Source organism: Cavia porcellus, unplaced genomic scaffold (genome assembly GCF_034190915.1).
Source record: "Cavia porcellus strain 051 isolate PalLab524CR breed Dunkin Hartley unplaced genomic scaffold, mCavPor4.1 scaffold_11, whole genome shotgun sequence".
Taxonomy (NCBI): Eukaryota; Metazoa; Chordata; class Mammalia; order Rodentia; family Caviidae; genus Cavia; species Cavia porcellus.
In genome coordinates, this window is record NW_026947494.1 from 44,415,697 (window position 1) to 44,428,954 (window position 13,258).

The 13,258-nt window shown below is 35.0% G+C and overlaps 1 protein-coding gene across 4 annotated transcripts in view; it reads left to right on the plus strand.

The window, feature by feature from the left end:
- The window catches only part of Ddx4 (DEAD-box helicase 4), an 87,688-nt gene that overhangs the window by 4,846 nt on the left and 69,584 nt on the right, over positions 1-13,258 (plus strand). For all 4 annotated transcript variants that reach the window (XM_063258160.1, XM_063258161.1, XM_063258159.1 and 1 more), the window contains exon 3: positions 4,711-4,759. In XM_063258160.1, the coding sequence (XP_063114230.1) occupies positions 4,711-4,759 (49 nt within the window). The remainder of the gene's footprint in view (positions 1-4,710; positions 4,760-13,258) is intronic.

Here is a 13,258-nt window from a genome sequence, read left to right on the forward strand (position 1 = left end):
TGAGAGGTATCAGACCCACAGATAGAAATTTGAGAATAATGTACATGTTAGTGGGACTTAAGTTATAACATTGGGTAATACCAGGTACAGTAAGACGATAATAGACTTCGAAGGTCTTACTCTGAGCCTTGAAACATTTTGAGGTCTAGCAGAGGGGGAGCACCTGAGAAAGGAATTAAAGAGGAAATGGCTAATGGCACAAGGAGAAAATAAAAATACTCATTTCAAAAGCTGCTAAGAGGACTCTGTTGAAACATAGAAGCTGTAATTTTATTACATAATTTCCTTATTGAAAAAGCATTATAAACTGGAATTATTGGTGCATACCTGTAGTTCTAGTACTTTGGAAGCAGGAGGCAGGAGGATTGCAAGTTCAAGCCCAGCCTAAGAAATTAGAAACACTCAGGTAAAGAGAGCTGGGGACTTGAAGGCCTATATTCAATCTCCTATTAGTGAAAATCAAAACTAAGGCATTTCCATTGCAGAGGTGAGGCTAGAAGTGAGATCAGAGTAACTTTATAGAAATAAAGGATATGAGAAATCAGAGGTAGCAACTGTAGATAATCTCTTATTTAAAGAGAGGCAGAGGAGAAATAGTTCAGTAACTGGAAGTGAAGGTGATTATCTATGTTTTTGGAGTAGCAAAAAAGATAAGAATTTTTTTCCTTAACAAATCTTATTTGAAAATAATTTATGAAAAATTTGCAGAAATTAGAACAATACTAAGAAAAGTCTTTAGCACTATTTACTGATCATGTTACCCCATTTAATTTATTTGTAATCTCTTTCCATATCTATACTTCTGTAAGGACTTCTTATGGAACAAATTATAAAAAATTTTTTGATGTCTTATTTCAAAATTTTCCTTGTAACTTGTGAGTTCATTGTATGTGGAGTGTTAAATAACACACCATTATCATTTATCAGTTTAACCACATTTAAAGCCCACCTTTTTTGGCTCTGTTCACTCAATGAGACTTTGGCTATTAAAAACCAAAATGTCTTCAGATTTCACTTTAGGGAAGATCGGACCATTGTTTTAATGTCAGGTAGTAATAAATTAGGCCTTTTATTCTTCTGTTGCAATTACCAAAAACCCAAGCCTTTTCAAGGGTGCTATTTGCCCATAAAGGTCTTTTTGCCTTTTATGACAGGTCAAAGAATGTTTTGAGTGACTTTCAACCCTCCAAAGAGTACAGTGGCTTAAAAAGTCATTCTGTGTCTTTTGTGAAAGAAATTTTAGAAAGTAAATATTACTAAAAGTCGCTCATCTTGCTGCACACTCCTTGCAGCTTTGGGACTTAAATGAATTTATTTGAAGGAAGATTGTGACTGTTCTAAGTAGTGAGTTGGCTAAGATATTTTAGGTCACCTTTCATTTTTAATTACTGAGTTTTGATTTTCATTTCCATGATTTCAGACTAGCTAGGTTTTTCCTTAGAAGGTGTTTATGTGAGAAGAAATAAAGCATGGTTAATTATGTAAAGAAACCAGTAGATTTAGATTTGAGAAAACTGACAATTGTCTTTAATCCAGAGAGGTTCCAAAAAATGTTCGGAGTTTCTAAAGTTAACTTGACATTCAGCTATGATTTTATAATAAAAGTAAAATTTTCAAAGTCTAGTCATACCACTGCCATGGTAATGCATATGCATTAAACTGGACTTTTTTTTTTTTCTTCCCGGTACCGTGGATTGAACTCATGACCTTGCTCTTGCCAGGCAGACACTCAGGTCACTGATCTAAATCCCCAGCCCTGCATGTGCATTAATAGCAGATACTTTTTTGAGATGAAAGTAGGGGAAATGGAATAGGTGTGAGAAAATTGAGGACACTCTTCAACTGCTGCTCAGAGATGTTTAGTTAAAATTAACTATTCTGACCTGAAGTTGACATTTGTAGTGCTATAGCAGAATGGTTATATGGTTTTCAGTGTACAAGTGAATTTTCTTAAATTTAGAATGAATTCCTTTTTTAAAAAAAAATACATTAGTTTCACTTTATATAAACAGTGGAAACAGCCTCAAATTCACAGTCATTTTTCCTTGACCACCTAAGTTCTGTAATCACAGGCATGCATCGCTGTGCATGGGTAAAATTTCTTTGTAATAGAAACTATAACCCACTAATTTCATTGTGTTCTACTCATCTGTATAGCATTGATGAGTATTTTGTAAAATAGTGAATTCTGAAAATATGGTATATTCACAGGTATTGATTTATCTACAGATTACTTGCTGTGACTTGCACAGCTCCACAGGTTTTCCAGGGGGAAGCCCGGTGGGAGGATAAGAAAAATAAAGAAGAGACAAAAAGCTGGCATCAGGTGGAAACCTTCTCCTGATGGGAGCAAAGGGATTGCCCCCTCACTGTAGGGGCATTTATTTATTCAACAATTTAAGGTCACATGACACCCCATTGCTTAGTAATCTGCATGTATGGCAACCCAAAGGCCTGAATTGTGAAGCCAAAAGTCCTTGTTTTTGTGACTTGCCCTAGGCGGTTTTTGTTTTTTAAACTGGCTGGCTCGCAGGCTCCCTCAGGTGTGGTGAATTTCCAGCTTCAGTGGCTCCCAGTAGTTATTTTTGTTCAATTTTATTTATTATTTTTTATTAGTAGCAAAGTTTTACTAAGGTAGGAAAAGAAAAGTAGGAAAAGAAGTATACAATAGTAATGGGGTGAACCTTTTCGAGCTTTTGATGATACAAACACCCAGCTGCGGCACATGTGCCATAGTTTCATCATTACTGCTTTACATCATGAGGGTAGGCTATTGTGAAGAGGCATGATGACCCAGATTTTATTTATGTAATATTTGGTAATACTTTTCAAATATGTGGGTGATTTAAATGACTAAATTTTTAAGTCAGGTGTTAGAAAGTCTTTTACATAAAGTGCCAAATAGTAAATAATGTAGACTTAGCAGGCCTTACAATCTCAACTCACAGTTTTGCTGTTGCAGTGTAAAAAGAGTAGCCATAAACTTAAATAAGTGAATGAGGATGGCCAAGCTCCAGTAAAACTACAGAAATGAGTGGCTCACAGAATTTGCTGCATGGCTCTACTATTTTAAGTGCTGTATTAAATAAGTTATATGTGCAATGCTAAAGTGAATGTGTCTTGGAATGATTAAAAGAATATCCATTGATTTAGAAAACTGTATTGTCTGCCATTGATTTGTCTTGAACTAAGCTCAATTGTTATATAGTAGTCTTCCCTTATCCATGATTTTGATTTCCATGGTTTCAGTTATCTGTAAGTCAACTATGGCCCAAAACTATTAAATGGAAAATTTCAGAAATAATTTGTAAGTTTTAAATTGTATGCTATAAATTAAAACAGGACTGAGATTCCACTTCACTTCAGAAAGAATGGCCACTATCAAGAAATCAAGCAATAATAAGTGCTGGAGGGGTTGTGGGAAAAAGGAACTTCTCTACTGTTGGTGGGAATTCAGACTGGTGCAATCACTGGAAATCAGTATGGAGATTCCTCAAAAAACTAGGACTAGAGGTCCCATTGGACCCAGCTGTTCCCCTTCTGGGTATTTTCCCAGAAGGATTAAAAACATCACACCTAGTGATATATGGGCACCTATATTTATAGCAGCACGATTTGTAATAGTTAGATCTTGGAAACAACCTAAATGCGCATCGACTGAGGAATGGATAAAAAAGATGTGATATTATGCAATGGAGTACTACTGAGCCATCAAAAAGGATAAACTAGAGACTTATAAGTAAATGGATGCAACTTGAGAACACACTCTTAGTGAGATAAGACACATGTGTAAATACCGTATTGTTTCATTAGTGTGAGAAGCTAAAAAAAAATGTGTGTATGTGTATTCATATAAAAATAGTTAAGATAACTACTGATTTCTCTGAGTTCACTGAAGAAAAAGATTTGTTCCTGTTCAGACAGTTGAATGAAGATGTCTTGTGCTCTGGGTGAATGATTTGGGATGACAGTGTACAGTACAATGTATGTACTGTTGCTTGATTGATGAGTTTTGAAATTTTATTTTATTTTTTATTCTTTGTTTTTTCTTTTTATCCTTGAAATAAAATGGATTTGGGGGGAAAAAACCTAAAAATATTAGCATGCTATTTCAAGTGATATAATAAGAATTTTGCCATCTTGCTGTGTCCCACCAAATGTGAGTCATCTCCTTTCTTGTTATTCATGCTGTAAATGATAGCTGTTTGACATTGTCATAGGTTGGTGACACAGAATTATGTAATGTGACTGATTTTCCTGACATTGTCCGAAGTTTGGTAGTAACCTAATGCTACAATACAGTGTGTGTGTCATTCACTTTGTCTTATTACAGAGACATTGCATCATCTCACTCCTCACAAGAAGGATACAGTACAATTAGATATTTTTGAGAAAACTATTTACTTAATTTATTAAATATGAAGTGTAACTTTTGTATCTTATTCATTATAGTTAATCTCTTACTGTCCCTAATTTATAAATTAAACTGTTACAGCTATGTATAGGAAATAACAGTGTGTGTGTGTATATATATATATACACACACATATATGTATATATGTATACATGTGTAAGTCATGGTTTTGGATATTCAGTAGTGTCTTATATATCCCCATGGGAAAGAGGGAATTACTGTAATTTTTTCCTCTTTGGGAGATGACACATTTTGATAAGTAAATGTAAAAAATTGATTTTCTTTTTCTTTTACAGGATAAATATTCTTCTGGAACAGATGGAGACAGGATTTCAGCTTCATCAGGTATATGTCAGGGTAAAAGGTGAAACTCACTTAATTTTAATTTTTTTTAAACAGGGTTTCACTGTATTGCAGGCTGGTCTTAGACTGCTTATGTAGCCCAGGCTGGCCTCAAAACTCACAGTGATCGGGGCTGGGGATTTAGCTCAGTGGCATAAGCGCCTGCCTGGCAAGTGTGCAGTTGTGAGTTCGATCCCCATACCAGTACCAAAAAAAAAAAAAAAAAGAAGAAGAAGAAAAAAAAAGAAAAAAAACCTCACAATGATCCTCCTGCCTCAGCCTTCCAAGTGCTGGGTTTACAGGTGTATATCACCATGCTTGGCTGAAACTCATTTAGATTTAAGAGTTTCATCTAGCAAATGAGGAGCAGACTTATGTATGATGCTGCTGCTGGTTGTGGTAGGAGTGGTGATAGTCTGGGAATCAAACCAAGATTTTTATGTGGGTTAGGATAGTGCTCTACCACAGAGCTATATCCCAAGCCTATGACAGATATAAAGGTATTAAAAAATTATCCTAATGAGAATTCATTCTAATGGAGATATTTTGGGATATGGTATTACTAGTTAGGGTAGAGGAAAGAAGAGAAAGTATAGTGTTACAGACTGTCTTATTTGATTTAGTGAGTTCCTATAAAACTTTTACCCAATTTAGAAGTTAAAACAACAGCTTTTAGGTTGCTAAGGCATTGTGAAGGTTTCTGACAGAGAATAGGATATTGGATTGTGATGTTATTGAAGCAGGTTCCAAAGATGGCATTCAGTTAAATAACATCAGGATATGGTGACTGTCATTGGGGGTCAGAATTAATTTAGGAAGGATCCGAAGAATAAGAGAAATGAGTGATTAAATCCAGGGCCTCACACATGATAGTCAAGTACCACTGAGCCACACGCTAACACTAAACTGGAACTTTTCTTAGCACTAGACCTCTGGAAATTCAAGCTAATGAAATCAGAATGTAGAAGGCTAATGAATGTATCCTAACGAATTAATATGCTTATTACAACAAAAAATTAGAGGCAGAAAAGAAGAAACAAAATTATTTGAAGTCTTGGTTTCCAGATTTTTACCACCATTGACAAAGTTTTTAGATCACTATATAGTCTCACATATTCCACTGGCTTATTGTTAGATTTTATAGCCTACCAAGTACCTTTTGCAGTAAATTAAAAGCTCTCTCAATAGAATACATAATTATAAAATTTTCAAAACATACAAGTGAAATAGTATCCTAAAAACTTAAGAAATGTTTATAAAATAGTCATGTACAAAATATCAGATTATTTCTTGATTCTATTCTTTCTGGGATAGGATGGAATCAGTGTTGTTTTAGCCTTTTTTGACTGACCAGTGATTTTGAGCATTTTTTTTTCATGTGTTTCTTAGCCACTTAATATTTCTTCATCTGAGAAGTGTGTTCATTTCAGATGCCCATTTTTTAGTGAGTCTTTAAATTAGAGGATCAAATTTTTTTTTAGTTTTTTGTATGTTCTAGATGTTAGTTCTTTGTCTAGAGGAGCTGACAAAATGTTTAACCTTTGGCATATAGATAGCTAGTTTCCCAGCACCATTTGTTAAAAAGGCTATATTTTTTCCAGTTAAAGTAGATATTTTATCTTTTTGGATTTTATTATATGTGATAGTATAAACAAAAACTTTTATAGACAAGGATGTAATATAGAAACCATTGTTCGTTTTCTGTTGGTTTTAAATACCGTCTAATACTTTCATTCTCTTGAATGGTTTTACATTGTCTTGATATGTTTGATGCAATAGTATACGAAGTTATACTCAAATATTTCAAGGAAAGAAACACTATGGTAACTGCTGTTACGTCGGGTTATCTTGTGGTAAAACACTATGTTGCTTAAATTTTTTTGTTCTGACCTGTGCTGTTGGGTTGTTATGTTCTCTTTTGTCTCAATCTTATTTATTTATTTATTTTTAATTAAGGGGAAAAATAAAAAATAGCAGGATATGTTACAGTAGCCATTTTGATTTCCTGTTAACTTGATTTGAAGCCCTGTATTGCTTTCACCATCTTGTTTTGACTGATTTTAGTCTATTCTGTTTTGCTTGATAGTATCAAGTTTGAGGGTATAGGCAACCACTTTGAAGACAATAAGATTCACTGTGATGCCCATTCTGGTTTGACTGTTACCTTCTTTTGAAGTCCTATAATGTCTTCAATGTTTCCGTTTTATTGGTTTTGTTCCATACTATTTTGTTCAGCTTTATTATAACTGATGATATAGGCAAAATTCTTTTTAAGATAGCATGAGGCATTATGGTAACCATTGTTTTATTTAAGGAGAAAAAAAAGACAAAAAGGGTACAAGTTATACAGAATTTCAGAAAAAATAAACAGGAAATCACTAGTTAATAGATTACATATTGTTATCTTAGAAATAGTTGTTCAAGTTACAAAATTAAAGCATATAAAGTGGACTTTCAAACAGTGAGACTGGAAACAGTTTTGTTCAATGATCCAACAAAACTCAGTAATATGGTTATCTATCATATACACTTAAATATATATGCAGTTATATTCTTTTTTTTTGTCTTTTTTGTTTTTATCAGTACCAGGGATCAAACTCACGACTGCACACTTGCAAGGAAGGCGCTTATGCTGCTGAGATAAATCCCCAGCCGCTGCAGTTATATTCTTTAGAGCACTTTCTTTTCCTTTCTTTTGTACAATGACAATTATACATTTTGGGTTTTATTACTCCCACAGTTCTTACTACTTTTTTTTGAAGAGAGTAAAACCAAATGTGACATAACAGAACAGAGTCAGTCAAATCAAAAGGATGGACATAATAGATAATGTAAAAACAAAATACTAGGTGATCATCAATGGTGTCATGGTTTATGTTTGGGTCCCCCAGGCCTCATGAGTTTGCATTGTTCATTTGTGATGGTTCATTGTATAGTGCTTGGATTGATGGTGTCAGTGCTCCACCCACATAGGGGTGGAACCAGGATGTGATGTAATGGCAGGAAGAAGGTGTGTTTCTCTCTTTGCTGGTTTGAGTTTGCTGTGGGCGGCTGCCATGAACTGCAGCCCAGCCATGCCTGCCTGTCTTGGAGCCAACTGAGTGTGGACTGAAACCTCCAAAAACTGTAAGAAATAAACCTTTCCTTTCCCAGCTTGGGCATCAGGTATGTTGTCACAGCGAGAAGTATAAAGTAACTAAGACAAATGGTTACCATATTGCCTCTTGCTATCTTAAAAAGAATTGCCTATATCATCAGTTATAATAAAATTGAACAAAACAGTAAAGAATAAAACCAAAACATTGGAGACATTACAGGACTTTAAAAGAAGATAGTAGTCAACCAGAATGGGTGTCATAATGAATCTTACTGTCGTCACAGTTGTTGCCTATACTTTCAACTTGGTACTATCAAGCAAAGCAGAATAGAGGAAAATCAGTCAAAGCAAGATGGTGAGGGCTATACAGGGTTTCAAATCAAGTCAATAGGAAATCAAAGTGGGTTACTATAATGTATCCTGCTATATTTTTTATTTTTCCCTTAATTAAAAAGTTAAAAATAAAAAATAATTTAAAAAAAAGGAGACTGAGATAAAAGAGGGCATAACAAAACAGCGCAGGTCAAAGCATAACCATTTAAGCAAAATAGTGTTTCACCACAAGATATCCTGACATAAGAGTAGTTACCATAGTGTCTTTTTCCTTGAAATCTTTGAATATAACTTCGTATACTGTAGCACCAAACATATCAAGACAATGTAAAACCATTCAAGAGAATGACAGTATTACAGGGTGTTTAGAACCAACTATCAGAAAATGAACAGTGGTTTCTGTATAATCTCTTTGTCTATAAAAGTTTTGCTTATATTATCACATAAAATAAAATCCATTAAGATACAACCTGTTAAGACTGATGGAGACAGAAGAATAAAAGCTTGATGGGACTTTAAAAGCAAGGTGATAGTAAATCAGCACTAGCTATTATGATGTCTTATTTTCTCCAAAATAGCTGTTCCTACCATCCAATCTTGTCTGCCTCATTTCTGGTGAGCTCTTTTTCTGTCGTTTGTTGTCAGTTTGTCTTCTTCATTTCACTTTCTGCTCCATTCATTGTGGCCTCTCTGCCACTGTTTCTGAAGTCTTGGAATTTTCCTGTTTTAGAATATCCTGCAGTATTCTCTGTAGCATTGAATTAATGGTTGCAAAGTCCCCTAGTTCCTCTTTATCCTGGAAGCACCTTGTTTTTCCATGAATTTCTAGGGCCAGTTGTGCAGGATATATCAATCTTGGCTGGAGGTTATCTTTCAAGGCTTGAATTACTTCCCACCATGCTCTTCGTGATTTGATGGTTTGTGCCGAGAAGTCTGCTGTAATTCTGATGGTGTTCCCTTGTAAGTGATCTGTTTCTTGTCTCTGATGACCTTTAATATTCTGTTCTTATATTTGATTTCTGGTATTTTGATTATTATATGCCTGGGTGTAGCTCTGTTTGGGTTGTAGGTGGCTGGGGTCCTGTATGCCTCATACATCTGAGTACCTTTATCTTTTGCTAAATTAGGGAAATTCCCTTGGATTATTTCTGTGAATAGCTTTTGTAGTCCATTTGTTTGTGTCCCTACTTCTTCTTTTATGTTCTTAATTCTTAAGTTATAGATCCTCTTCTAGCCTTTGTATTATTGCTGTTTGTTTTCTTGTTATTTTTAAGAAGTTTTTCATTTCATGCTCCCATATTACAAATCTGCCCTTCAATTCAGATAATCTATCCTTAGTTTCTTGCAAGCTGTTATGCCAGCTTTTGATAGAATTTTTAGTTTCCTGGTAATCTCTGTGAACCTGCTTCACGTATTCTATGTTTTCTCTATTTTCTCCATCAAACAATTCTCCCCTTGTTTTCTGTTCTTGCATTCCAGCATCTGTTTTTTCTTGTGAGGTACTTAGCATTTCTCTAACTATTTTACTTATATGTTGCTTTATTTCATTAAATACTTCATTTTAAAACTCGTGTATGAGGCTCTGGAGATACCGCTTTATGTCTATTGGTGCCGTGTCTGATATTGCATGTTTTCTGTCTTCCTTTGCGTTTCCCTTTCCTGGATCAGTGTTCTCAGGATTGGGGACCGAGGACCCTTTCTTGTTGCTTCCTCTTCCCATACTTTTTGTTCCTTCCATACAAGCAAAAGTAGGAGGCCCAATTTTTTTCTCTTTTTTGGTTACATTTTGTTTGAATTGCACGGGCTATGTGTTCCTGCCCACTGCAGTGTACTAGGGAGACACAGACCTGGGCAGCCTCTGCTGGGCCTGCCCTTCCAGGTCAACCTACCGAAGGCTTCACCACTAGGATGCACCTCTAGGTGCTGGGACCTGGTTTGGGCTAGCCTACTGGGTCTTAGTCAGTGGTGTCAGGCAGGCCAGGCACTACCCACCAATCCCACTTGAGAGGGGAATATGCGCCTAATGTCACTGCAGCGCCTTGTTCCAGCATTCTTCCCAGTCCCAGAATGCCCTTTGCTGGAGCCTCCTACTCTGTGAACGGTCCCCGTTCTACTCACTCACCGCAGGTTGATGCAGGGCTCCCTGCTGGTCCTGCTCTCAACTCCGTTTGCAGATCCCTGCTCTCAGATTTTTCGCGCGTCTCTCTCTCTGCCCTGCAGATTTGGAAGCAGCAGCGGCAGCAGGAAATTCAAATCACAGCTTCCAGTGGCGCGGGTTCTAGCTTCTGTGCTGAGATTTTATCTGTTTCTGTTATAGCACCAGGATTGGATTTCCAGTTGGTTTCTCTTAGCTTAGTTCATTTCTGGGTTGGCAGGGTGTATCTCCCTTTGCTTAGGACTCTTTGTACGGCACCATTCCTGGATTTTAAGTGGGGTATCTCAGAGAGCCTCCGTAGCTGCTGCTATCTATCCACCATGTTCTTCCAGAAGTCCCAGTAACCATTGTTGATCACCTTGCATTCTGTTTTTATATCATGTACTATGTCCATCCTTTTGATTTGACTGACTCTGTTATGTCACATTTGGTTTTATTCTCTTAAAAAAGGTAGTAAGAACTGTGGGAGTAATAAAACCCAAAATGTGTAATTGTTATTATAAAAAAGAGAGGAAAAGAAAGTGCTCTAAACAATATAACTGCATGTATATTTAAGTGTATAAGATAGATAACCATATTACTGAGTTTTTGTTGGATCAGTGAACAGAACTGTTTGCCGTTTCACTGTTTGAATGTCCACTTTGTATGCTTTAATTTTGTAATTTGAACAACTATTTCTAAGAGGACAATATGTAGTCCATTACCTAGTGATTTCTTACTATTTATTTTTTGAAATTTTGTATTACTTGTACCCTTTTTCTATTTTGTTTTTTTCTCTTTAAATAAAATTTTAAAAAAAGTAACTGGCCCCTTTGTCAAAGATTAGGTAGCTAAGTGTGTCCAGAGTCATTTCTACATCCTCTATTCTGTTCCATTGATTAACAAGTCTGATTTTGTGCCAGTGCTATGCTATTCTTGTTAGTTTTGTAGTAAAACTTTAGTCTGGGATTTTGATGCCCCTTCTTTTGTTGTTGAAAGAATTGCTTTTGCTATTCTCATACTATGTGAATTTTGGGTTTTTTTTTTTAGTTCTGTGAAGAATGTTATTGGTATTTTGGTGGGCACTGCATTAAACCTGTATAACAGTTTTGGAAATAAATAGCCATTTTGACTGTATTGTTTTCTGCCTTTTCAGGAACAGAAGGCATCTTTCTATTTTCTGATACCTACTTTGATCTCCTTTTTAAGTATTATAATTTTCATTGTAGGAGTCTTTTACTTCTTAATTAGGTTGATTCTTAAATGTTTCATTTTACTTGATACTACTTTGAAAGGTATTGTTGCACTAATCTGTCTGAGTTTAGTCTTAGTATACAGGAAAGTTATTGTATCCTGCTACATTACTGAACTTGGTTATTAATCCTAGGAGTCATTTGAAATTTTTGGAGTCTTGGGTCATATCATCTGCAAATATTAAAAATAAATAAAAATTTCTTTTCCTGCATATCTCTTTTCTTTTTTCGGTTCTAATAGCTGTAGTAGTGTTTTGGAAACTATTTTGAATAGATGTGGTGATAGCTGACAGTCTTGTTGCTGATTTTAGAGTGAAAAGTTTTCAGTTTTTCTTCTTTTAAAATGTTACCATTGGTTTATCACAAATGCCTTTTATCAGACTGAGATAAGGTCCTTTTAAACCTATTTTCCTGAGGGATTTTATCATGAATGGATATTTTATTTTGTCTAGTGCTTTTTCTATATTTGTTAAGATGATCATGTGATGTTTGTCCTTCTTAATGTGATATATTACATTTCTTGATTTGTGTGTGTTGAACTATCCCTGGGAGGAAGTCTACTTGACTATAATGTATACTGCTTTCAATACTTTGCTGCATTCTGTTTGCCAGTATCTTACTGATAATTTTTTGCACCTGTGTTGATTAAACAGCTTGGCCTGTAGTTCTCTTTTTTGGTTGAGTCTTTTTCTGTTTAGAATCAGGTTATTGCTTGCTTCCAGGAATGACTTTGGGAGTACCGCTTCCTTTCTGATTTTATTGGAGAGATTGAAAAATACTAGTGTTAAGATTTTTTTCCTAAAGTTCTTAAAGAATTCATTGGATAATGTGTGGCAATTTTTGAAATTACTTTTTCAGTTTCATTCATTGCTATTGGATCATTCAGGATGGTCAAGCTTTGATAGTGCTCATATATCTAGGAATGTCCATTTCTTCTGAATTTTTCATTTTATTTGAGCATGGGTTCTCAAAGTAGTTACTAGTGATTTGGATTTTGGCAGAATCTGTTGTGACTTCACATTTTGTCATTACTAATTGCGTGGATTTAGGTCTTTGTTTTGGTAAGATTTGCTAAAGTATCTTTCATTTTTTCAAAGAATAAATGCTTTGACCCATTGATTATATTTTTTGGTCTCAATTTCATTAATTTTTGCTTTGAAACTTATAATTTCCTTTCTTGTTCTAGCTTTGTGTTTGGATTGTGCTTGTTTTTCTAGGAATAATTACAGACCCTGAGGGGCATGATGATTATTTGAGGTTGCTCTGCTTCTCTGATACAGCATTCACAAATGTAAACATCCCTTTTAGGACTACTTTCACTATATCTCATAGGTTTAGGTATGTTGCACTGGCATTATTGTTTGATACAGGAATTGTGGAATTTCTTTATTAATTTCTTCTGAGACCCATTGATTATCTAAGAGGTATTGTTTCATTTCCACATGCCTGCAAAATTTCTGTGGTTTTTTTTGCCATTCATTTCTAGTATTATTGCGCTGTGATTTGATAGTACACTTGAGCTAATTTTGATTTTTTGCATTTACTTTATTTTTTTTGCATATACTTAACTTACAATTTATGGGATAGTATTTGGTTGATTTTGAACAAAATCTCATGTGCTTCTGAGAAGAATGTGTATTTTGTTGTTGGATGAAACACTTTAGATATCTACTAAGTTTATTTAA